At 39.4% G+C, this 27760-nt stretch overlaps 2 protein-coding genes across 3 annotated transcripts in view; both read left to right on the forward strand.

Annotated features, from left to right (window-relative positions):
- The first annotated feature begins 768 nt into the window (after positions 1-768).
- Positions 769-10361, forward strand: sec13 (SEC13 homolog, nuclear pore and COPII coat complex component). Its single transcript, XM_058373068.1, has 9 exons — positions 769-921; positions 1861-1905; positions 2064-2179; positions 2742-2893; positions 3009-3142; positions 3306-3439; positions 3633-3753; positions 6923-7069; positions 9857-10361. Exons 1-9 carry the CDS (start codon positions 919-921, stop codon positions 9965-9967), a joined length of 963 nt encoding a protein of 320 aa, XP_058229051.1. The 5' UTR covers positions 769-918; the 3' UTR covers positions 9968-10361.
- Positions 10362-13045: 2684 nt separating this feature from the next.
- grip2b (glutamate receptor interacting protein 2b) overlaps positions 13046-27760 on the forward strand; it is a 194445-nt gene continuing 179730 nt past the window's right edge. For both annotated transcript variants that reach the window (XM_058373057.1, XM_058373059.1), the window contains exon 1: positions 13046-13291. In XM_058373057.1, the coding sequence (XP_058229040.1) occupies positions 13237-13291 (55 nt within the window). In that variant the 5' untranslated portion in view covers positions 13046-13236. The remainder of the gene's footprint in view (positions 13292-27760) is intronic.

The raw sequence follows: 27760 nt of genomic DNA on the forward strand, positions 1-27760 counted from the left end.
TTGAACGGATCCTTAATATGACTCGGGAACAACGAGTCGACTCAGAGAGCGATTCGTTCGTTTTGTGTTGACCGCGCATGCGCAACATCCTATAGGCTTTGTACTGGAAGTTAATCTCCCTGGAAGACCAGGAGTCTTCGTGATTGATATCTTAGTACATAATAATAATAATAATGTAATGTATAATATTTAGGAATGATCATAAAATGCTAAAATTATCAAAATGTGCAATAGACATTTTCTAAAAAAAAAAATTCTAAAAAAAAGTTCTGTTCTTGTCATGGGCGTCGCTAGGCCATTTTTAGGGGGGCTTTAGCCCACTAACATTTCTACTCAGCCTCCCTAATCTGCGATTCCCCATTAACTGTTATTTTTTTTATCGTTTTACTATTATACCCTCATTTGGGGGCTGAGCACCGGTTAAATGAAAATCGCCTAGAATCGCCCCTGGTTCTTGTTCCTGTCAGTCTCGTTTTGGCCTTAATTGATTTATAGTTTTGTCTCATTCTAAATGTGATCAGTGTTTGCGTAAGTAAATGTGTCGGGGTAATTGGCTATTAACACGTGGCACTGTAATTATATTCTGCTGAAAGGAACGAAACGACTCGGAAAAAAGATTGCTGAACGAATGAGATTCAGAGATCCGAGTCAGTAAAATGATCCGAGCTTCCCATTAATAAAATATAATAAATAGCGTATAGTTTGTACATCATCTTGTGGCAAGAAATAGAATTGCAGCAAAGCGGAACCAATGTGTGGCGCTGTCTTCTTGTCCCACCCGGCGCCTTTTCACAGCGGAAATATCCTCGTCACTCGGCGGTCGGGTTGCCACGTCGAAAACACAAGCAGTGGGTTTAGTGGATGTCTTTAGCAGTGTGTATTTTTTGAAACTTGTTAAACAAACTCTACTCTCTAGACATGGTAAGTGAAACACTACTAGCTACGATGTGTTTGGTATCTGATTCGCTAAGGCTTACTTTAGGAAGTCCTTTTTTAACTTATTGACAACTAGCTAGTTCCCGTTAGCCTATAGTGACCGGCTTCCTTAGACATCTAGCCGTTAGTTACTAGCTTTTCTGGACAAAGCCAAAATAAATCATATTTACGATTAAAACTATTTAAAACAAACTGTTATAGAAAGCTAGTTCTGGAAATTGAGCTAGATCGGTTTGCTAGGTAGCTCGTCGTTGTCGTGGTGATCCTTACTGTTTATATTAGCTAGCTAGCTAGCTAATCAGTTAGCTATCATCATGTTAAAGTCTTAACGTCGTCTAACTTCTTACCCACATATCTTTGAACTCAACACCGAGCCTTTAAAGAAAAAATAAATAAATAAACACGGTAAAGTTAGTTGTTCACGCGTCAATATTGAATCTCCGATTCTGATTGGTCAGAAGGTGTTCATTCATTTTCTATAACAGCAGATTTCAGTGTAAGTAGTTCCAGCTACAAGGCAAATCACAGCTTTGTATCAATGCGCTCGTATCGATATGTTTTGGTAAAGTTTTCTGCCAGCGTTTATTTAGCATTGATGAAAGTAGTCCAATATTAAAGTTTTGTATAATTTAAGAGCGAAAGCAATAAGTGATAACAGGAACTTGTTTTATAGATGCTTTATGACATTAAACGCAACTATAAGCAGATTAAATGTGTGACTTTATTAGATAAAATGTTATTTTTGGCAAGTTGTTATGATATAAGAGGAATAAAAACTTGATTGTATTGTTATTATAATAACATTGTGTTTCATTCCTGAATTGGGGTGCATTTAGATTTTTTAAGGATTGAACTTTTCTACAAGTTAGGCAGCCATGAGAGTTCTTTCCTTTTTCCCTTATTTGAGCTCTGTCTGTATTTCAGGTGTCCGTCATTAACACCGTGGATACCTCCCATGAGGATATGATTGTACGTATGTTTGCTGACTAATACAGTTCAATTTTGAGTGACCTGCAATTTTGCATTTGGTCATAAGTGCATCCAGATTGAGACACTTCAATCATCTCTCTCTCTGACTCTCCCTCTCTCTCTCCCTCTCTCTCTCCCCCTCCCTTTCGTCTAAAAAGCATGATGCTCAGATGGACTACTACGGCACAAGACTGGCAACCTGCTCCTCTGATCGATCTGTGAAGATCTTTGACGTTAAGAACGGCGGTCAGATTCTTGTGGCAGACCTGAGGGGGTAGGGAAATCCTTACTTTTAATATCTGTCCTAAATTATCAGTTCCTTTTCTAACATTATGCTTTTTTTTTTAATGCACAGCATGTATCAAGTGTAGCTTCAACACACTGATCTGTGACTATATTTGCATATTCATGCAATGGCTCTACTAAGTAAAGTGTAGTAGTCAGTAGGGGAAGGAGAAGGCCTATCAGTGTTTATCTATGGTAATGTGGAGGCTGGTTGCCTTTGCTGTAGCCATTGAGAAGGGGACTTTACTGTATATATTACATATAAACCTGCAATGGTGGTTTAAAAAAAAAGCAGCTGTGAAAGTGTCTTATATAGTAATCTTTTCTGCAAGCATGAGCTTCGTGACACCCACAATTGCTTTTTCTTCCTTGCCTCCTTGCCATGTGTGGCTGTGGGATCTTTGGGGTTTGAACTCTCAATCTCCTGACATTAGGGCTAATCTTTTGGACAGAATGCCACATTTCAGCTAATTATGTAATTCTGTACATCCAGTAAGAATTAGAAGTGTATATCTGGACTCTGTAAAGCATTTTGTAATGCTCACATGCAGACACGAAGGTCCGGTGTGGCAAGTAGCCTGGGCACATCCCACCTACGGCAACATTCTGGCCTCGTGCTCCTACGACAGAAAAGTGATCATCTGGAAAGAAGAAAATGGGACATGGGATAAGATGTACAAGTACACGGGCCACAACTCCTCAGGTACAATCCGTTGCTTCAAGTCATATTAAATTAGATGTACTCTATACTATATTCAGAGAGATTATTACAGTAATGGATTGATGCATTATGGTGAAATATATTTTCCATCTTGTAGTGAACTCTATTTGCTGGGGACCCTACGACTTCGGTTTAATCCTGGCCTGCGGAAGCTCCGACGGTGCCATCTCGATTCTGACCTACACTGGTGACGGGCAGTGGGACATCAAGAAGATCAACAATGCACACACTGTAAGTGCAGGCTCTGCATAAATACATCGCAGTGTTCTAACTCATTCTTTTGGCACCAGGTAATCATTTATATAGATACAAATGTCAAGTACAAGTGCAAAATTCCTGTTTGAAATCAGAAGAAGAAGGAGGGTTCACTATATTTCTGTGCCTCTTCTGCCAGATTGGCTGCAATGCAGTGAGCTGGGCTCCAGCTGTTGTTCCAGGCAGCCTCATAGACCAGCCTACAGGACAAAAACCCAATTATGTGAAGAGATTCGTCTCTGGAGGTTGTGACAACTTGGTTAAGCTTTGGAAGTAAGTAATAAGCTTGTTGGTGGTGGTGGTTTTGTTTCCGTTCCCCTGTCATGATCATGGTTAAACCAGGTGTTTGTTAGCTGTAGGACTGCATCATATGCATAAAATAGAATACATGCTATTCATTAAGGAAGAAGTAGCTGATACAGTTCATGACAACCCTTAGCACTTACCTGTATTTTTAATTCTACAGAGAGGAGGATGGTCAATGGAAGGAGGACCAGAAGCTGGAGGCCCACAGTGATTGGGTGAGAGATGTAGGCTGGGCTCCATCTATTGGTCTACCTACCAGCACAATTGCCAGCTGCTCTCAGGTAATTCCTTCATTTGCTCACAATACAAATAGAAACTTTTCTCAGTCTTAAATGTAGCTTGGTCTAGAGTTTTATTATATCTTAATGATCCACAATCTATGTTAAAGTTAATCTAAGGTTTGGGTGTGTATGTAGTTTAATTTATTCACATTTTAAAATGGATTTTATATTGGGGATATATAATATATAGACTTTTTGCAGCAAATAAGTTCAAATGGACTATATATAAAGTTTCTGCCACTCCAAACTTTGACCACCAAGGGAATATTCCTTTCACTGATTTTAGTGGTCTAGTGGAAAGGATGCTTTTATAATGGCCTGTTTGTTATGTCCATCTTTAATAATACATAAGGAATAAAGCATAATAGGTTATGTGGTGTGGTGGAAAGTCATCCATGCCGTGTTGATGTGGCATTACAAGAGACGAAGCAGAAGAGACAGATTTATACTTTATTGCTTGCAAGAAGCAGCAGCAATAATCACACACCTAGGCATATCTTATATATTATTATAAAACAAATAACATCTGGTGGATTTAAAAAGATATTCATCATAGTTGGAATGCCAGAGCCACACTGATGCTGTTAAACCTTTCTGCCATGGTCAGGACTGTTATACACCGATTAGGCATAACATTCTGACCACTGACAGGTGAATATATGAATGTAAATGAATAGCCCTGATTATCTCCTCATCATGGCACCTGTTAGTGGGTGGGATATACAGGGTGGGGCATAAAGATCTCCCACATTTTGAATGAATATAAACACAACTATCTCGAAAAAAAGTGACTATATTTTTGAAAAGTACACAAAAAACAATTTTGTTTTAATGGGTTTTAAAAATTATATCAGACAAATGGCAGCCGTTGTTGGCAATACAGTGATGGAGTCGTTCCCGGAAGTTCTCCATGACTCTCCGTGTCATCTCGGGTGGTATTGCGTCGATTTCCTCTCGGATCCTTTCCTTCAAATCCTCAAGATTTCGAGGACGATGTCGGAAAACCTTTTCCTTTAGGTATCCCCAAAGGAAACAGTCACAAGGGCTTAAATCTGGTGACCTTGCCGGCCACCCCACATCTCCCCTTAAAGAGATCAAATGCCCAGGAAACATTTCCCTCAACACTGCAAGTGAACGTCGTGCTGTGTGAGCTGTGGCCCCGTCCTGTTGAAACCATACATGTTCTGTATCCAAGTCGTCCAGTTTAGGGCGCAGAAAGTTCTCCAACATTTCAATATGAAAATGGTAGAGCCTACCCTACCGAATGAAACCTGTCCCGCCACTCTACTGCCACTATAGCCCATACGGCGCCCACTCCAAATGTGGGAGATCTTTATGCCCCACCATGTATTAGGCAGGAAGTGAACATTTTGTCCGCAAAGTTGATGTATTGACGGACTGGATCAGAACATCTCCAAAAGTGCATCTCTTGGGGGGGTGGTCAGTATCTATCTAAGTGGTCCAAGGCAGGAACAGTGGTGAACTGGCGACAGGGTCATGGGCAGCCCATGAAAGAAAGGTATCAGAGTACCCAATGCATGATAGGTCCAGGCGGTTTTGGCAGCAAAAGGACCAACGCAATATTAGGCAGGTGGTCATAATGTTATGCCTGATTGGTGTAAGTTACGTCTCAAACTCAGGCCTTACATTTAAATGTATTTACTAACCCAAAAAATCCAAATGAATGGTATGCAAAACAGACCTTTCAGAAGGCTTAAAGGCCACAAGAGAGGTTTTTAAAATCAAATGCTAGGTAATGTCCAAACATATAAAATCCCTGTATGTTCACATAACCTTTTAATAATCATCTTCTGTCGTTTCCGGAGGGGAAAAACAGCCAACGATTAATATTTGCATTCTTTTTTTGGTGAAGGGTGAACTGTCAGCCAGCTGTTCTCTGCAGCAAGTTCAGGATTGAGATATATCATCACAATCAGCAAATGACGACTTAATAAGACGTAACTTCGTAAGACTTAAGAGCCTTGCCTGCTCCGTTCACTTGATTTTAATCAGCTGGGAAATTCTCGTGCTATTCTAAATAATGGAAAAAATATTTATTTTTAAGAGTTGTATTGATCGTGACCCTGATTGTGAAGCCTGAAAGAGACAAAATCAATCATTCCTGATTGTTTTGCATTAGTTATATATATTTTGTCCCAGAAAATGTAACACCATCACGTATCTGATATTTTCAGACAATCGAGGGGCCACTATAAAAATTCATGTAAACACTGTGTACTTAAATCACTTAAGCACAGTTATTGTATTCTTATAGTATTTAAAATGATAACTAGGTTTATTTGTGCTTGTTACCGGTTTAGAGATTCCTTTAAGCTTGTATTTGGAATTTCCTCAGTTGGAATGAGTTTTGTAAAATAATTTTTAAATTCTGAGGATAGTTTTCATTGAACAGGATCAATGCAGTGGTCTTCCAAATACACTGGCCAGGCATAACATTGACTACCTGCCTAATATCGTGTTGGTCCCCCTTTTACTGCCAAAACAGCCCTGACCCGTCATGCACTGTGTATTCTGACACCATTCTATCAGAACTTCTTTAGCAATTTGAACAACAGTAGCTCGTCTGTTGGATCGGATCACACGGGCCAGACTTCACTCCCAACGTGCATCAATGAGCCCTGGCCGCCCATGACCCTGTCGCCGGTTCGCCACTGTTCCTTCCTCGGACCACTTTTGATAGATACTGACCACTGCAGACCGGGAACACCCCACAAGAGCTGCAGTTTTGGAGATGCTCTGATCCAGTCGTCTAGCCATCACAATTGGGCCCTTTGTCAAACTCGCTCAAATCCTTACGCTTGCCCATTTTTCCTGCTTCTAACACATCAACTTTGAGGACAAAATGTTCACTTACTGCCTAATATATCCCACCCACTAACAGGTGCCATGATGAGGAGATCATCAGTCTTATTCACCTCATCTGTCACTGCTCATAATGCCGGATCGGTGTATATTAAAAATAGGAAATCTAAGAAGAAATTTCATAAGCCTAGGATATCTTAAATATCCAAGTAATGACTATAGGATTAGTGTTAAAACCTAAAGAAAAGCCCACTCTATATCAGGGTATTGAAAGAAGTGTGAGGTCCTATAAGTATTTTTATTTATCAAACTGCTCAACTGAAGTGCTCTCTCCTTCTCTCTTCAGGATGGACGTGTATTCATCTGGACATGTGACGATCCTTCTGGAAACACCTGGACGGCTAAACTCCTGCACAAATTCAACGATGTAGTCTGGCACGTCAGCTGGTCCATCACAGGCAACATCCTGGCCGTGTCCGGAGGAGACAACAAGGTACATGTTTCTGTGTTTACATCTAAAATATGTAATAAGATTCAGAGGTATTATTCAAAGCAATAATGTGAAAAATTCGGATACAGTCCGGTATGTAATTGCATCACTGTATCGTGAAAGGGTCACTAAACACCGCTGTAGGATCTCAGATCCAGATTACATCATTGGTAGTTTCAGGTGATGAGCTGCTACCTAAACTATAACCGCATATTGCCTCCTCAGAACAATGCGAAATAACAAACGTAACAATAAATCACTGAGAATGTGATAGTAAAAAATGAAATACTGTGTAAATGGAAATCCTCCTTGTGTCTAAAACCCCCATATAAACCTGGCTGTTCAAAGTGTTACTTCTGTTCCAGCAAGTATCAGTGTCAGTAAATGCTGATACATTCTCATATGTCAACAGTTTCCTAATTTTGTTGAACAGATGTCTCCTCTTTCGAGTCTATGCCAGGAGTGATGCGTTCTGAATATTTATAGATTCTTCATGAGAGTAAACATGTAGGGATTTTCCAAGACCTTTTGTGTATTTTCATCAGCATTTAATCTCCTCTCCCATAAACAATATCTTCTCAACCATAAACACACTGAGAAGTATTTGTTAATCCATTAGAAATGTTAGTTAATGCATATTAAAATGCAGGGCTGTTGAGTTCTCAAATCTGATTGGTCAGAAAATGTCGATCATTTTTCTGTCACAGCATCAAGTGCAATTCACATAAATCACAGATTTATATTATCATCCTAGTTCTGAAATTGTTTCTATCTGCACCACATATTTTATTCTTAATGATGAAATGTGTTCAAGCATTATGTAAGGAGACTCTTATTAAGGGTTATGTAAGGTGTCTACAGCGTCAGCAAGTTTTCTCCCACAGGAAAGACTTCAGGACAGATGACTTTGCATCTGGTTTCTCGCTCGCATGATTTTTTGTTATTGTTGTTCTTATTAACATCATGTAAGAAACGGAGGCAATGAGATAACAAGTAATAAGAAGGCTTTTGTGTCAGACTATCCTATAAAAGGATAACAAGTATGTCATTGAGATGCCATTACAGAAAATGTGTTTAAAAGGAAATAATGAACATACCAGTAACTCTACTTTATATAGGTCTCTGTCACCCCACCCTACTGTTGACTCGCTCCCATTATATTTTATGACTACTTATTTTATAGTAGAAGGCAAGAAAAAAATCCAACTCTGATACTTTAAGGTTCGGGGGTTAATGACTACATTTATTTCACTCGAGGAGGCCACTAGATCACCCACTGGCTCATTTCATTTAGATGTAAATAGTTGCTCTAATCTTTCAGTGAGAGATCCTCCCTAATAAGTTCCAGCCAATATGATGTGCATAACATACAGATGCATGTGGAGATGATTTAAAAAAAAAAAAAAAAAAACCCAATAATTTAAAAATGCAACGCTTATGGGCTAGCTAGTAGAATAAATTAAAATGTTTGTAAGGTTTAAAATAAAAAAATAATAATTAAAAAATATATATAAATAATAAATAATTATTTGCTTGCTTATTTAAATGCTTATAAGGTTTCAAGTACAATAATAATAATAATAATAATAATAACAATAACAATAATAACAATAACAACAATAATAATAATAAATATATATTTAAACATTTTTTATTCTTTTTATTTGTATATGTTTACATTTTTATTTTATTTTTATAATAATAAAACAAATAATAATAATTAATAATTATTTGTTTATTATTTAAAAACAAATGACAAATTTATTTAGAGATGTAACATTTTTTTTAAAATATATGGAAAAAAAAAGCAAAAATATAATAAAATATCAAGTGGAAAAAAGCAGCATTAAAAAATAATTCAGACAGACTTGAATAAAACTTTGAATTAACTACAGTGTTTGGGGGGGGGGAAAGGTGCCCACTTTAGTTGGGATATCTGTTTTATTGTAAACAAGTATTCAGCGATTTTATTGACTGTCGCCTGGGGCAGTGTTATAGAATTAATGGAAGATTTATAATTGGTTTTAAAATGATCAGGTTCTAGTGAGGAAATTAAGGGTGCGATATTTTATGCTAAGATGTATCTGGATTTGTGGCAGTCTCAGACTGAGCTTGATGTAGGTTAGAGATGCAGTTCTTGAGTCGACCACACGAGGGCAGCAATGTGATCTGGTGTAGTTATCACAAACGGGTGTTTATATAAAATAATTCTATGACTGTCACTAACTGAGAGAAAACGTATAACATTTGTAGCACATTATTGAACATAACAAAGAAACAGAAACAGATCTTATAGCCATCTTCTGTTTTGCACCAAACATGCTAATGTTGAATTTAATTTACTGCTAATTAACATGGCCCCAGTTCCTGAAGAGCAACAGATGTTAGCAACACCGCAGATGTAGCTAAGTACGTCTGCCTAATCACGATGCTAAGTGCACTCAAACCCGAGCATCACGGCCCACGGTACTCACACGCTGTGTGAGTTAGACGCGTGCAGTGTAATGCATATCTCAGGAAAATATTATCTAGGAGGTGTAAGATTTGTCCCACCACTGTATGTGACATATTAATTAAAACCAGATGTCATATCCAAAGCTTGATGCATGTGGTGTTAAATTAAAAGAAGTCAACATTTCTGAATCATTAGTATAACTCTGTTGTATCCTTCAACCTGAAAATGTAATTCTGTTCATATATGAAATTGCATATTGTAGAAATGTGCTTCAAAATCAGAACACCTTTTATAAGGTGCCCTTTATGCTGATGCTGTTCATCTTGTGTTCCCAGGTGACCCTGTGGAAGGAGTCTGTGGGCGGACAGTGGGCTTGCATTAGCGACGTGAATAAAGGCCAAGGCGCCGTGAGCTCCATCACAGACGGCCAGCAGAACGAGCAGTGAGACGGAACCTCGTGGAGATGACCGGACACAGACATACATACAAGCTCATTAAGCCTCAAAGACTTTCTTAAACTAATGACCTGTCATTCCTCCCAACAAACCAGTACATCCAGATGGCCGGAACAAGTCTGAATCGCTTCTCAATCAAGTCCTTGAAAAGTTTTTTAGGAAGTTCTAATATGTTCATTTTTGACTGATTGCTTGCAGCGGTGTTTGAAATGCAGGATTTTCTGATATGTCCTTTGAAAATAGATTTAATAAGTTGTGTGATTGATGATCTAAAGGTTCAAAGCCCCGATCTAGTATTTAATATCTTAAGTGGAACAGCTAATGATATTTTGTTTGAAATTTGCTCACAGTGCCACTGGATTAATAAATAAACTTTTATAATTAATTATTCACTTATTTTGGATTTTTTTTTAAAAATCTGTAATTACATTTTTTCAGTATAATTGCTCAAAAAATAGCTTTTAAAATATAGAAGTGAAAATGGATGAAATTAGATAACAGCCTAGTTACGTTTTCTAAATTAACCTACTCTGGGTTGCCTTTTTTGTACAAATCCTCTTAAAGCTTGAAGTCTATTCGGAGAATGCCGATGTCCCCTTGAGTGGCGGTCATGTGTTTTGAACAACAGGTGAAAGCATTTGTAATGCCAATCTCCAGCACACTCTGTGTGTTAATCATGGTGTTGAGTGAAGGATTTCCCTAGAGCGGGAGTGTCTGTAGAAGCCCAGTACAGGTTGGTGAATTTTATTAATTCAACTCGTCCCTTTTTCGTGGTCGCCTCCATCATGGACAGCCAGCAGATTGAGCAATGAGGAGGACAAACCTGCAATCAATTTAATTTGTATCACTCCTATAGCAACAGATATCATAAAGATTCTTAACAGAAATATGAATATTTATTTATATCCCTAATGAACATGCTAGACTGGAAAAATTGCCTGAGGAGGATCTTCAGTATGAGCATATTAATGAATAACGGTCCTGAGACAGTATTTATAACTACAGCTCTTGACAATAAATCTGGAGTATATCTAGGTAAGATCATACAGAAGCAAGAGTGTGTCTTGAGTATTAACTGTTTTTAGGTTATGCACATGGGACTGTCTACAGCAGCAGAGTTTTCCATCATGCAACGAACAAACAATGGAATGTAGCTCAGTAGGAAAATCATCAAACTAGCACATACATCACATCTCGCCCCAGAGGTCCATCATCTTGATCCCCCAGGCACATTAGAGAATGCTATGAGTTTCCCCATGTATCATTTTGTGGCATATATCCTGCAACTTCTCCCAAATCTATCCCCATGGGACACGGTCCACCTTTATAAATGTTATAGCATTGCTCTTAGTCCTGAGAGCTCATCATTGATATGCTTGACGAAAATGGAAGCTACACGAATACACTCACCATCACCGCTTAACAAATCAGACATAGAAGGTTGCTGAAGTAATCTAACAGGGAAAAAATAAGCAATTAGTTATATAATAGTGAAGATTAGATAGCTATAGACATCTTAAAGATAAGGTTGTATCTAGTTGTCTGTTTATAATTTAAGTCTGATACGTAATATTAAAATTAAATTGCAATTTCAAAATCGCACAGTTTAGCTTATTGTTGGGATTGTAAAACTTCAAATTGAACTATTAACATTAAACATGGAGTTAGGTATAAAATGCAGAGCTTAAACTTTATCAGGAACCAGTGGAGTTCACTGGAATACTGTGTTATCTGATCAGGTCCATCTCCAGCAGAGGAACCGATAATTTATTATTATTATTATTAATAATAATAAATAAACTTTATCATTTGGCTCATTTATCCATTTGTCCACTTTATTGCTTTCCCGTGTTCATTTGATTGCAATGAAAATTGTTTGTGGCTAACTAGCTTGCTAGCATCTAGCATAAAAAGTGTTAGGATAACACATTAAGTTACTAGCTTGTTACTAGCTATGACATTGATCTTATAATTCCTTGAGTATGTAGTTATTGTTCAGTTTTATTTTATTGTATTAACTATTAACCTATTTAATTTGTATAGAAATAATAATAATTTTGTTTGCTATTGCATATAAATATGCAATGGTGGGCGGTGGTGGCTCAAGTGGTTAAGGCTCTGGGACGTTGAACGGAAGATCAAGCCCCAGCACCACCAAGTTGCCACTGTTGGGCCCTTGAGCAAGGCCCTTAACCTTCTCTGCTCCAGGGGCGCTGTATCATGGCTGACCCTGCGCTCTGACCCCAACCTCCAAGGATGGGATAGCGAAGAAAGAATTTCACTGTGCTGTAATGTATATGTCACAAATAAAAGCTATTTCTAATTAATATGATTATGATATAATATGATTTGTATGAGTGTGGAGCCTGTTAGTAAATTGTTGTTTTTAGCCCCTAAATTGCCTTAGATCAGATGCTATATTCATGCATACCATGACATCTTGGACAAAAGGGAACTGGTGACGGATCACTGATGCCCTGGGGCTATTTGAAGATTTGTGGTATCATGAAAGCACCTGAATAATTTAGCACACCAAATACACATTTTATTGCACTGACCATTTCAGATGTGACCCCTACTGAGGTTAGAATTGGAGGAGTGGTTGTTTCCTCTAGGGAAGACTTTCCCAGATATTTTGAAACTAAAACAAACAAAAAAACAAACAAATGCACTATTATGGAAAACCTTAAAAGAAAACCTATTATATCCAAATAAGTTGGCTGTAGGTCATCACACCCTCACATCCATGTCAAAGAAATCGAAATGCTGGACTCGTGCACCACAGCACAGCTAAAAGAAGAAGAGGTCACACGTTGCAGTGGCTAATCACAGGAAACCACTTATCAAAAGAGCGATGCATAATGGGATGCGTCCCAAATGACTCCCTCCTCCCTACGAAGTGCACCAAAGTTAATAGCTTTTGCCCTTTTTGCAGTGCACTATATATCAAATACGAAGCCATTTGACAATCATATCGAGCTCTGTGGCCTCTCGTACCTACAGGGCGCACGCAGGTTCACACACTTTTCCCGAGCGCGCGGTGACATTAAACCGGGTGAGTCACCTTCGCGTGCTGCTGAGTGCTGAGCGCGCGCGAATAGCTAAACGCAACGGCGCGCGCCTTTTTTTCCTCCCTACTTTCTCGTGCCAACGGAAACCTCTCCTGCTTTCCGACTGCTTTGATCTTAGAGAGGATTGTACTTTTCACCGACGGTCGACCCGCTGTTGTTATTTAGCACGCGCTGCCCAAACCGCTGGCCATGCCGAGCTGGAGGAGAAATTTGACTTTTTGCCTGCAGAAAACACACGATGAAGGTAAGACGCGTGGATTTTAAGCTTTCACCGCAGCATGCTCCGTTTGCGTGCAGTTTTGGCGCACGTGCGTAAGAGTGCGCGTTTTCCCCAGTGACGCTCCCGTCGTCTTTGCGGGTTATGAAGGATTTGCGCATTTGTGGTTAGTGCAAACGAAGTCTTTCTTATTATGCTGTTCTTCCCAGTGCTGATTCTACGTCATGAGATGTAAACCTTTCCACGTGCACAGGCTAAGGGGTGTCCGTTTCTCGAGCTCAGGCAAAAAGAAAGTTCCACCTCCATCTGATGGTTGGCTTGGGTTGGAGCTAAACTCTTCAGGATGCTCGATGAGTTTATAAGAATTCCTGTAGTCCAGAGCTGTAAATAAAATTACATGTTATTGCATGTCCTTACTTAATGTATAAAAAGAATAAAACTCATCAAAAAAACTGATCAAGCTTTCCAGGTACATTATATGGCCTAAAGTTTTGGGCACTCCGAACAATCACACCTATACACCAATCCGGCATAACATTATGATCACCTGCCTAATATTGTGTTGGTGCCCCTTTTGCTGCTAAAATAGCTGTGACCCATCATGCACCATGTATTCTGACACCTTTATATGACAGGTATTTAACAGCCCTTTGCTGTTAAATAATCTCCATTTGTATGAAAAAGATCCTCTATTAGATTTCTGAGTACGGCTTTTTGGATTTGTGCTCATTCATCCACATAAGCATTAGTGAGGTCAGTGAGGCCTGGGATGCAGTCAGCATTCCGGTACATCCCAAAGGTGGTCAGGGTTTGGTGCAGGCCACTTGAGTCTGTCCACTCCAACCTTTTTGAACTATGTTTACATGGAGCTTGCTTTGTGCACATTTGATGCTGGAACATCTTGAATGGAAAGTGTAATGCTACACATACAAAAATATCCTAGGCATTTGTTTGGTCAAGGCCTGACTGACGTGACTGAGTAAATGTTTCTATGGAGTTCTGACACTTTTTACTACAGATAGGTAAGGTAATTCATTTCTTTATCTTCAGTAACCACTTTGTCCTTGTCAGGGTCTCTATGAATTTTAAGCTTATCACTTGCTGCAAGAAGTGTAGGAGTAAGGGAATATACCTTAGATAGGATACAAATTTGTTGTACTGCACCATACATACACACACACACACACATTCTTAAGCAGTTTGCATAGTCAACCCACCTACCTGGAGAAACCCACGTGAACATGGGGCAAACATGAGATTTACACTGACGATAGCCTGAGTTTAGGTTTGAACCGAGGACAACGATGATGTCAGGTGACAATGCTATGCGCCACCATTCTTATTATAATTTTCCCCAAAATGATTGGCATGACCAAAATAATGCTGTTAAGTACACTGGCAATTTGGATCATATGTGATCCAAATTGATCACATATGATCAATATATATATATGATCACATATGATCAGGATATATATATATATATAGTACACCGAAATGATCAGAAGCGGCCAATTGGAACCTTGTTAGTGTTACAGGAACAGAAATAATGAGACACTTGTGTGAAAGTTTGCTCTAAGGATTGAAACACAGTGGGCAGTAAAGACAGGTTAATATTTTCTAAATCCATTCCATTGCCTTGTGAAGATGTGATGAATAACTCTACAGTGGAAATAGTTGTGGAAACAGACAAGTATGAGGCAATGTAGATGTCAGGATAGATGAAAGGTCACGAAATAAGTGACCAGTAGTACACAGCAAGATTCTGTATATAAAAACATATTTTGGATACTTGATGAAAGTGTTTCTGGGAGAAGTTTCAGGAAGTCACAGAGGGACATTGCAAGTACGGATACAAGGAATTTTAAAGTGATAGAAATTGTCACTGATTTCATCTATTGTCCCACTCACTATTTTCCACTGAATTTCTGTGTCATCATACTGGGAAATCCAGTTCAGAAGTGTGAAGAACTGTGTGTGTGTGTGTGTGTGTGTGTGCAGCTTCTGTGTAATGGGAGTTGTTGGCAGACGATATCTGAAAAGTAGCAAGGCAGAGAGTATTCACCTGAATTCACTTCTTATCTTGAACAAAGCAAGACAAAATTTTTCTTAGCTGAACAGGGAAGATTAAAAAACTAAAAACTTGTACATATTTTTGGAGCTAAGGGGTTTGATTCCATGCTCTGTGTAGATGGAGTTGGCATGTTTTCCCCTTGGTTTTCCTTTAGGTTCTCAGGTTTCCTCCCCTGTTTAAAGATGCTTTGTAGGCTGATTGGCATCGGTAGTGTGTATATGAGTGTTTGTGATTTTTGCGATTGTCCACTGCATTGGACTGGCGTCCCTTCCAGAGAGTCCCCCACCTTTGCGTCCATGTCCCCCAGGATAGGCTCCAGGCTTCTGTGACGCTGTTTGAAAAAGTGGTACAGAAAATGGATTGATGAAAATATATGGAATTGGACTAGTCATTTCTATTGTTTTATGTCATCAAGACTTCAACTGCAAACAATAAACCTGTTTTTATTTAATGGGAAAATGTATGGAAAATGTTCAGGAAATTTTCACTTTCAATTAAAACAGTTTACTTCCAGTCCTCCAAAATTATTTATCCAAATATATGAAAAAGTTTCTTTGTATCTGTGTTACATAATAAGTATATTATATAGACTTACTAACAAAACGTAGTGCTGCTACGTTTATAAATATTAATATATATATATATTTATAAACGTAGCAGCACTACGTGTGTATATATATATATATATATATATATATATATATATATATATATATATACTACTCACAATAAGTTAAGGATATTTGGCTCTTGGGTGAAATTTATGGAATGGAAAATGGAAAAAGTTCACACTACAGTGATATTATATCATGAAAGTAGGGCATTTAAGTAGAAGCATGCAATGGTGATTTCCTCATCTCAAACAATTTATTGAAACAAAAGCCAACAACAGTGGTGGGTATACCACAACAAAAAATGTCAGTGTCTCAATAATTTGTCATGTGCCCTTGACCATCAATTACAGCTTGACAACGACGTCTCATGCTGTTCACGAGTCGACTTGTTGTCTGCTGAGGCATGGCATTCCACTCTTCTTGAAGGGCGTCCCTCAGGTCATTGAGGTTCTGGGGTGCAGGGTTACGAGCCTCTACACAGCGACTTAGCTGATCCCATAGGTTTTCTATAGGATTCAGGTCTGGAGAAAGTGCAGGCCACTCCATTTGAGGTACCCCAGCCTCCAGCAGCCGTTCCCTAATGATGCGACCTCGATGAGCTGGAGCGTTGTCGTCCATGAAGATGAAATTAGGCCTGTGTTTTTCATGCAGGGGCACAATGACTGGATTAATGATGTTATTCAGGTAGTATTGGCTTGTCACTGTACCATTCACAAGATGTAGGGCAGTTCTGTATTGAGTAGCCACACCTGCCCAGACTGTAACACCACCACAACAGTGGCTGATGCATAGCGCTCTCCTTGACGTCTCCGCCATTGTTGGCGGCCATCATTTCTGCTCAGCGTGAATCGACTTTCATCAGAGAACAGCACTGAGGCCCACTGGTCCCTCGTCCAGCGTAAATGCTCCCTGGCCCGACACCTGTGCCTGGTGGTGTGGTCAGGTACCCTTGCAGGTCATCTAGCACGCAGACCACGCTGATGTAAACGGTTTCGAATGGTCTGAAGTGACACTTGGGTGCCTCTCACCTCCCTTAATTGTGCCTGGAGTTGAGTGGCATTCATCATCCGGTTCTGCAGGGCACTGTTCACAATGAAGCGGTCATCAACGTGGGATGTGGCCAAAGGACGTCCACTTCTATGCCTTTCTGTGACTCTTCCAGTCGCTCTGTATCTCTGTCGCAACCTGCTGATGACACTCTGTGACACTCTATGCTCAGTGGCCACTTCCCTCTGAGAACATCCTGTTTGAAGCCTCGCAATGGTGAGGTACTGTTGATCACTTGTTAGGCGTCATATTGGTCTCATGATGTCAAAATGTGAACAGCATGATGAATATACACTATATTGCCAAAAGTATTCGCTCACCTGCCTTGACTCGCATATGAACTTAAGTGACATCCCATTCCTAATCCATAGGGTACAATATGATGTCGGTCCACCCTTTGCAGCTATAACAGCTTCAACTCTTCTGGGAAGGCTGTCCACAAGGTTTAGGAGTGTGTTTATGGGAATTTTTGACCATTCTTCCAGAAGCGCATTTGTGAGGTCACACACTGATGTTGGACGAGAAGGCCTGGCTCTCAGTCTCCGCTCTAATTCATCCCAAAGGTGTTCTATGGGGTTGAGGTCAGGACTCTGTGCAGGCCAGTCAAGTTCATCCACACCAGACTCAGTCATCCATGTCTTTATGGACCTTGCTTTGTGCACTGGTGCACAGTCATGTTGGAAGAGGAAGGGGCCAGCTCCAAACTGTTCCCACAAAGTTGGGAGCATGGAATTGTCCAAAATGTCTTGGTATGCTGAAGCATTCAGAGTTCCTTTCACTGGAACTAAGGGGCCAAGCCCAGCTCCTGAAAAACAACCCCACACCATAATCCCCCCTCCACCAAACTTTACACTTGGCACAATGTAGTCAGACAAGTACTGTTCTCCTGGCAACCGCCAAACCCAGACTCGTCCATCAGATTGCCAGATGGAGAAGCGCGATTCGTCACTCCAGAGAACGCGTCTCCACTGTTCTAGAGTCCAGTGGCGGTGTGCTTTACACCACTGCATCCGACGCTTTGCATTGCACTTGGTGATGTATGGCTTGGATGCAGCTGCTCGGCCATGGAAACATTCCATGAAGCTCTCTGCGCACTGTTCTTGAGCTAATCTGAAGGCCACATGAAGTTTGGAGGTCTGTAGCGATTGACTCTGCAGAAAGTTGGCGACCTCTTCGCACTATGCGCCTCAGCATCCGCTGACCCCGCTCCGTCAGTTTACGTGGCCTACCACTTCGTGGCTGAGTTGCTGTCGTTCCCAAACACTTCCACGTTCTTATAATACAGCTGACAGTTGACTGTGGAATATTTAGGAGCGAGGAAATTTCACCACTGGATTTGTTGCACAGGTGGCATCCTATCACAGTTCCACGCTGGAATTCACTGAGCTTCTGAGAGCGACCCATTCTTTCACAAATGTTTGTAAAAACAGTCTGCATGCCTAGGTGCTTGATTTTATACACCTGTGGCCATGGAGGTGATTGGAACACCTGATTCTGATTATTTGGATGGGTGAGCGAATACTTTTGGCAATATAGTGTATATATATACCTGAAAGCAGCCTAAACAACAATTGGTCAGTCACAGTTTAATCTCATTGGCCATGAAACTGAATCTGAGATGATGGACATTGACCCCAAACATGATAATAAATAGTAATAAATTATAATAAAGTAATAAACAAAATAAATTAAGGCTGGTATTTAAAAAAGAAGGTGAAAGTTCTTGCACTGCCAACCTCCTGACTTTATTTATGAAGGGTTGTGAAGTTGCTGGGACCCTTCTAACACTGGAACTGATTATGATTTGCCAAGAGGATGGTCAAAAAGTGAACTACAATGCTTCAGAACAATATATCATTCATTGGCTTCATTTTTAAGCATGTTAAAGAGCCAAAAGTATTTTAATACTTATTTTGTACTGTATTACTGTGATTTGGGAAATCAGATTAGTCACCTAAAGTCTAAAGTCTTGTTACACTTCAAAAACATGTAATGAGAGAAACATACAAAACATAATCCTGTATTTCCTGTTGACAGAAAAACATCCTGTTTACACATTTAATAAATCTGTGTGTCAGAGATGAAGCACTGAATAAGCCTTTAAAGGAGTCTAACAAAATAATATCCTTTTGGGCAAAAGATTTTATTGCAACATAAGGATGGAGATTACGTTAATTTGAGACAAGCAGCAAATTTGCATTTTCTAAGTGATATTCACAGCATGGGAGAGCCCATTTTCTAAATCCCGAAATCTCCCAGCTCAGCGACTTGTGTTTTTATTTTGTAGTGGAAGTTTTAGTTGAATGCAGTGTTAAGTATCAGAGTCTTCACGAGATGCATTGAGATAACACAGAGGACACAAGCTGGTGAACACTTCAGCTCTCCTTATTTTCAGAGCAGTGTTATTAAACATGGCAGCTTGTTCCTTCAAGCGATTCTCTCTCAGCTGGTTAATTCATGTCCAACACAGAACAACACCACAGCGGAAAGCCAAATGTCTGTCAGCTTTTCTTCCATTTATAACAAACAGAGACATGGTGTTGTCATCACTACTGACTATCCGGCTTTTCTGTGAATATTACATTACAGCCAAAGCATTTAGATGAGAAATGTCTGTCATCGTGTAACTTTAAATAGTTTAGATTAAAGCATTTGTCTTTCAACAAAATATCTGAGAGCCTTTCTCCGTAATGGAAGCTATAGTCATAGAAAATATGGTTCCTGAGGTTTTCTATTGGATGGTGTAACTAAAAGGGGGTTCTGCTTAGAAGTTTTGTAAGTATCTACATATTTCCTTTAAGGTTTTAACTTTAGGTTGATGGAGCTGTTTTAATACTAAAAGCTAAATATTTTATGACTAAATAATATTTGCTATGATGATGAAAGACATTTCTGATATGATATTTAAGACATTTCAGAATATTAACTAGACAAATGTCCATAGACAGAATTGTGAGACTGGGTTCTCCGAAAAGAACGTATGATATCCTGTCAAGTATAAAGACTGTTATTTTTCGTTATTCCTGCTTTCTGAATGGAACAGCCTTTATATACTGAGAGCACAAATACTGCCAAGTAATATATGTAAATGTCAGCCTTACCATGGAAATAATACAATTATGCATATAGGAAAGAAAATCCATTTGCCCTCCTGACTCTATATGTATGGAATTTGAGTGAGGAAGTAGCGTTAATCCATCCCACACAAATCAGCATTTTTATCCATCCACACTGCAGTACTGTAAGAAAGGGATTAAGATACTATTTTTAATATAGGCTCATTTTGAACTTAATTTTGACGATAAGGCTGAGATCTGAGTTTGGTTAGGGCAGATTCATTTTTCTGATTATAGCTGTTCCACACAATTAACCACACAGTTGTAAGATCTCTACAGTCTGTGAAGGCTTTTTTTCCCTTTCAAATCCTTTCCAGCATACTTTTAATACTATTTATCAGATTCTGACATTACAGATATAGCAGACTTTAAATGTTGTCATTCATGAATATTTTTGCTAAAGATCATTACAATTCAAATATTACAGTGTAATTTTTTTTGAGTAATGCCTACCCAAGCAAGCTGCTCCTGCATCAAGAGCTGAGGGCTGCATCATACCACACAATCATCGATCATATTCTTATAACAGTGCACATGCATGTCAGTGCCTGACCTCACTAATGCTCTTGTGGCTGAATGGGCAAATCCCCACAGCCACGCTCCAAAAATCTAGTGGAAAGCTTTTCCAGAAGGGTGGAGACAATTATTGCAGCAAATGGGGAGTTACCAGCTACATTATAATGCTCATGGTTTTGGAAACGATATGTTTGTCATGGTCATGTGTCCAGAAAGCTTTGGCCATATAGTGTCTCATATAACTGATTATAGGCACATGCTTAATTTTATTTTTACATAGTTGCACTCATAGCAACAAGATGATCAACTTAAATCACTGATGCAGCTGATAGACTTAATAGATCCATTGCATTAATTACAGATTGGTGCTAAATATAGGACTGACAGCATATGGTGGCATGCACTATAATGTTTTAAGCCTTTTCGTTTTTAGAGGTCAGGGTACTTTTAGATATATACACCGATCAGGCATAACATTCTGAGCACTGACAGGTGAAGTGAATAACACTGATTATCTCCTCATCGTGGCACCTGTTAGTGGGTGGGATATATTAAACAACAAGTGAACATTTTGTCCTCAAAGTTGATGTGTTAGAAGCAGGAAAAATGGGCAAGCGTAAGGATTTGAGCGAGTTTGACCAGGGCTAAATTGTGATGGCTAGACGACTGGATCAGAGCATCTCCAAAACTGCAGCCCTTGTGGAGGTGTTCCCGGTCTGCAGTGGTCAGTATCTATCAAAAGTGGTCCAAGGAAGGAACAGTGGTGAACCGGCGACAGGGTCATGGGCGGCCAAGGCTCATTGATGTATGTGGGGAGTGAAGGCTGGCCCGTGTGATCCGATCCAACAGATGAGCTACTGTTGCTCAAATTGCTGAAGAAGTTAATGCTGGTTCTGATAGAAAGGTGTGAGAACACACAGTGCATGGCAGTTTGTTGCATATGGGGCTGCATAGCCACAGACCAGTCAGGGTGCCCAGGTGGTCATAATGTTATGCCAAAAATGAGTCAAAATAATCTTTGTTGTGATTTTCAGGTCAGTAGTTCTATTTTTGATCACACAATACTGAAGCTTATTTGAAAAATGTTAAACATTCAATCTATTCAAGTTTTTGTGTTTTATAACTACTTACTTTTGCAGAAACTAGAAGTATGATTTGGCTAAATGAGCGACTAATAGTGCAACACTAATATCAGTTATATATCCTGTTATTACTGCTACTGTACATCCAATTGTTCTTCATCAGAGAGGCGTTAATTGCCATCACTCTATTTTCAGAATGGTTTGGAATTGCATACACATGTTTATATCATTGGTCCTACTGCAATAGCAAGCAATGTCTATGTCTCACACATATTAAAAAGCTCAAAAGTTGCCTAGATGCTTACAAATATGCATTATTTAGTCTGAGCCATTGCCTAGGGTTATTTTTGTCATTTATTGCTTAATGAAACTTGACTTGTTTTTGGGGCAATGGTTACATTTGTTTTATGTCCGACTAACCGATATGTAATTGATACCTGCCCTCTTTACTAAAATGCTCTGTCTATGTTTATCTTGTAGAAAGGTTATGCAGAAAGGTTTCTGCAGCCTTTAAAGGTGGGCTTAGTCTCTTTTACTTCAAAGCACTACTCACCAGAAACAATTAGGAAACTCTACAACAGCTCATTAATGCAATTATCCAATTAACTAATAATGTACCAGCAGTAAAATCATACAGATACAGGCCAATGGACATATTTTACCCATTTGGCTAGCATAAGCATGATAATTTGCCATATAATAAAAACTAAACGTGTGTTTCAGTGGCCTCCCCAGTCACCAGATCTGAACCCAGTAGCGTACCTTTGGGATCTGGCAGAAAGCGAGATTTCCAGGATCTCAAAGGAATGTTTCCATTTTCTAAAACCCATGCCATGAAAAATTAAGGCCATTTTAAGGGTCAAATGGGGTTTCTACCCAGTGGTAGTATGCTGTGTGTCTGGAAAGTCTCTGTGGCTTCAGAAGCCTCTACTTGCTTGTCATTTAGGAACATTTGTGCATGTGTTATTATTTTGAGTATTAAAACATGTAGTTTAAGCTAACTTGTAACAAAAATGCAGCATATCTTTAAGACATGGTCTCAACTCTTAAAGTTGTCATGAACATGCTGTTACAGAGCACTGCACTGCTTTGCATCGTTTAGCATTTCTCATCCATTTCAGAAATAGATGAAGTGTTACATTTGCATAATCTCTTTTGGTGCCACGCTTAAAATCCCTTCTATTCGGATCCCTGTAATAAACCTTTACACAATAAACATGAGGAGCAGCAGGTTTCTGTCACATTAGCGTCCATGAAGCCTGTCCAAGACGATAACTCATTATGCACAGGAGGTCAAGAGGTCATTATAAAGCAGCATTCTCCACACTGGATTCAATGGCTGTTCAGATCATTGATAATGTATGCCTTGATTCAGTGCACACACACGCACACACACACACACACACACACACACACAAAACACCTCTTCAGCTTTCATCTCTGGTTACACCTAATTTGCTGTTTAGAATAATAATCACAGAACACCTAAACAAGCTCTGGAGGATGCTGATGACTGCAGAGTGTCTCTGGAATTTGTACTGGCTGGTAATGAAGACATGACAGACGTTATCATAGGAATATGAATAGGGTTCTTAATCCAAAGGGAGACGGTGTTCTTCCTAACCCTGCCTGAATAGACAATCTCCTGAAGTAATAAACCAGTCCCAAAAGCCATCAGCTCCAAATTTCTGTCTGATTGCTTAGTGATATTTGTCTAGGATCCTACCTTTAAGGTAGAGAATACATTTAAGATATGAGTTTGCAGCGTTTTCTCAGTTTGAATCGAACCTGAAGTTTTCTCAGCCTGCTTCCAGCTGAACTGTGGTGAGGCTTGATTGTGGTGCGAAAGCAAATTAAGCCTGAAATGAAACGAAATGCAGAAATGGGGGTGGAGGTTCGAGTTCCGCTCCATCCCACGTGTGCAGAGATTGCATTTTGTCCCTGTGCTTCGGGGGGGTTCCTCTGAGTACTCTGGTTTTCTCCTTTAGTTCAGAGATATGCATTTTAGGTTGACTGTCATCTCTGAATCATCTGGGGTGTGTGAGTCTATGTGAAATTGTGCCATGTGATGTGTAGGCGCCACATCCAGGGTGTCCTTGCCTTGCACCCCGAGTCCCCAGGAATAGGCTCCAGGCTCCCTGGGACCATGTGCAGGATAAGCGGTAGAGAAAACTGATGGGTGGGTGTATAGTTAATATGGTTTTCTTAAATTAACTATGATGTTACATGCATTTGTGGTTTGAGTGTTTAAGGATATTTGCTAGTGAGACATGATTATTTTTCCTTGGCCAGACTCAAAGGCTTCTTCAATCTCCATCACATTTCTCAAGTAGATCCTGAATGACTAGTGATGTTAAACTAAATATTTAACTTATGTTTTACTTATTAACACCCAGTTATTTTATGGCTATGTGCATTTAAACTACTGTATGTTGATCTTTATAACATGTGACGTATTTGCACATGTATGTTGGTGCCTCAGCTTGGTAGAAATGTCACTGATGTGATTGGATTATTCACTGCAGCAGAAGAATTATATACATCTCATTTTCTGCCCTCCGTCTAGCCAGTACTTTCTACAGCAATCATCATCAAATGCTATTATAAACTGCTCCATCCAGCTCCATTTAAGTAATTATCAGCTCCTGCAGGTCAGGGTTTTGTCTCCTGTAGTTATGTGGTGGCGTGTTGAATACTTGTGACACTGACCATTGCTCAATATGAATTACATGTCTTGCTTTTGTTAGATGTGGCCTGGTAAGAGTAGTTATGCCGATATTACAGTGTCTCCAGACACATGTCAGTCTGTATAATCAAGTTTATGGACTAACACTTGACTTGGGGCCATATGTGTGGATACATTTTGTGGTTCAGTGATTCAGACTGCCCGGGCCTGCATTAGCAGTGGCCCGTGAATATAATGTGAAGAGTGCACTAAAGGGCATATCTTCTTCGACTCAGTGTAGTGGAGTACTGAATACAGCGCGGTTAGACAGAGTGCAGAGGTCCAAGTAATCAGGGATTCACACTGCTTATGATAGATTACTTAGGGCCTGACCTTTATTAACAGTGCTTTATACTAGTCTGTCTGGTGAGTCTGAAAGCACAAACATATAGAAATAAGTTTTGGAAGCACATTATTTCTGCCTTGTAGTTCAGTTTAGCAGTTGACATCTTTAAGAAATGTCATCAACAGCCCCTACAAACACAAACAGCACAATTAACATGTGCTAGAGGGCTCACTTGGAAGCAGTCTGAGATCATCTTTTGCACACTGAGATCATCTTTTGCATGCTGTTTTGGGCCACTTGTTTTGATCCACACCTGCTGTTTTTATGCCGCCCTAAATGAAATGCACCAAGTTCGTAAAGCCACCAGAATTTGATTAGATGTTTGTTTTTGACTGGACTTTTTTCTTTAAATATTATATAAGAGCAACATAACGTATATACAGGCAACCTAACAGGCAAATAAACAGTAAGCTATAAGCGTGTAATGCTCAGAATTTTATATGATGTGATGTGATTTCGATTTATATGGCAATGATTCGATGTTAGACCACCATATTTGATACCACTGTATCTGAAAGGTACCATAACATTATGAGCACTGATAGGTGAAGTGAATAACACTGATTATCTCCTCATCATGGCACCTGTTAGCGGGTGGGATAATATTAGGCAGCAAGTGAACATTTTGTCCCCTTGTAGCTTATAAATGATCTATACGTCAGTTTATGTATAATTATTTCTCCTTCAACAATTTATTAACAATTGATGCAAGGATTAATTTCTGTAATTACCCTTTTAATTTGATCAGCAGACTGTTACACCCCAAGGACCCAATGAGGACTGTACAAGTACTGCAAAAACTACAGACCATATGAAAACAAAATGTATGACACAGAAAGTAAAGGGAATGGGATATTATTAGGGGCACTAGACAATGCCAGACAGTGAAAAGGGTTAAGTTTCAATATGAGATTTGAAGGCTGTGATGGAGGTGATGTTGCCGAGGCTCTGAATTTTAGAATTCAGGTGCCGCTCAGGTTCAGGTGCCGTTCAGGTGCTGACTGATCTGCCACCCGCTGAGGAGAGTCTTAAGCATCAAAGACTCTCAAACCTAGGTATGTGGTAACTTAGGTGATTATTGGAAGATCTGAGCATATGGGAAGGTATGGTTTAATTTAGTAGCTTAGGGGTCTGTTTGTAACAGGCTTTACATGTCAGAAGCTGAATTTTGAATTAAATGCAACCCATCCAGTGCATGTTATAAAGGGCATGGATGATATAAACACATGCATGAAATTTGCTTTTGGTTGAGAGCTCAGTGCTGTAAAGGCTAATGTTTGTTACAGGGGTGGGCAGATTACTGTCCTGGGACAAGAAGATTACATGTTTGGGCTATTAGTTTTTATTTATAGTTGCCTAGCAGATATGTGGGCTCAACAAGATCGCAGTCTTTCTGTTGAATTTATGAAATATGTTACAACACCTCAGTGCTTTGCACACCACATGTATCAGCATTTATTCAGATTAATTAGATGACATAAGTCTCTTTTGGTGTCAGGAACATGCAGGTATGTAGAAGTACAGAAAAAATAGCAAAATTAAGTGCAGCATCACACTGCTATATAACTCTCATGGTTATTACATGCAGTCACCTTGCAACAAAAAAACCCTTCATGTGTGATATGAAGAGAGAACATTTTGACTGTCAAGGAATCAAACATATTGCTCCCAACTTTGTGGGAACGGATTGGGGATGTCCTCTTCCTGTTCCAACATGACTGTGCACCAGTGCACAAAAACAAGGTCCATAAAGACATGGATGAGCGAGTTTGATCCTGACCTCAACCTAATAGTACATCTTTGGGATGAATTAGAGCGACTAGACTAGACTGACCGCGAGCCTGGGCAAAACTGGGACGCCTGCCTTTACATTCACATTTATTTAATAGGGAGTTGGCCCGCCCTTTGCACCTATCACAGCTTCAACTCTTCTGGGAAGTCTTTCCACAAGGTTTAGGAGTGTGTTTATGGGAATTTTTGACCATTCCAATAGAAGCGCATTTGTAAGGTCAGGCACTAATGTTGGACTAGAAGGTCTGGCTTGCAGTCTCCGCTGCAGGCCAGTCAATTTTCTCCTGAAAAGCAACACCTGAATACAGTGTTTTGGAGGGGTGTCCCAAAACTTTTGGCAATATAATGTATGATTGTGAAAGTCTAGTATATAGTAACCTCTGAGGATGTGTACTCTGTGTTTGATAGGCATGTTTTTCCGGTGCAGTTTGTTCTAGTTGACGTAACTAGTTGAATAAGCTTGCAATACTTTAACGCATTGTTTTCTACCATGTTTCAATCAGTTAGATTTCTGGGCAAACAAAGATGACGAATTTATTATTTGTCCAACCCGGAGTTGTATAAAATGTCTTACTTTATATGCATGAGTTCATCTTTTTGAGTTTGAGCTCGAAAATCGAAAGAAGAAATCTTTAGTGTCTGCATCATTTGTTTTTGTTTCTGAAACCTATAATGTTGCTGCTGACAAATTTACTTTGTTGAGACAAGAAGCCCAGCTCTAATAAATTTTGCTTTTGAACCACTGAATTTATGAACCTTTTATTCCAAAATGAGAAAAAGGTGCCAGAACATGAGGTATCTTAGTTTTACATCTGTTTCCTCCTGAGCTGTGATTTGTGAAGACTTTCTGAAGACAAGGGCTATATTTTACCATCCAGTATGACGCATAGAATGATTGGAGAGGTCTGAATAATCAGATCAGTCTTCAACTCTCTCCAGTGCTCTCATCCTGGAATATAATTTTTTTTTCTTTGCGCTTTGAGTAGTGGTATTTGTACCTGAGAATTTTGTTGCTTCAATTCATTCTTCAAAAAGTAATAGAAACCTGACAATGTAGGACAAAGGTAATGTGTGTGTGCCATGCCTTGACATGTGACTCTTCATGCTTCAGCACTATTTATTCCAAGGTGCGAAAGATAAGTAACAGAAGTCCTAGTGCTTCAGGCATCTTTGTTCTATAGCTTA

This window comes from Hemibagrus wyckioides, linkage group LG21, assembly GCF_019097595.1.
Source record: "Hemibagrus wyckioides isolate EC202008001 linkage group LG21, SWU_Hwy_1.0, whole genome shotgun sequence".
In the NCBI taxonomy this organism is placed as follows: domain Eukaryota; kingdom Metazoa; phylum Chordata; class Actinopteri; order Siluriformes; family Bagridae; genus Hemibagrus; species Hemibagrus wyckioides.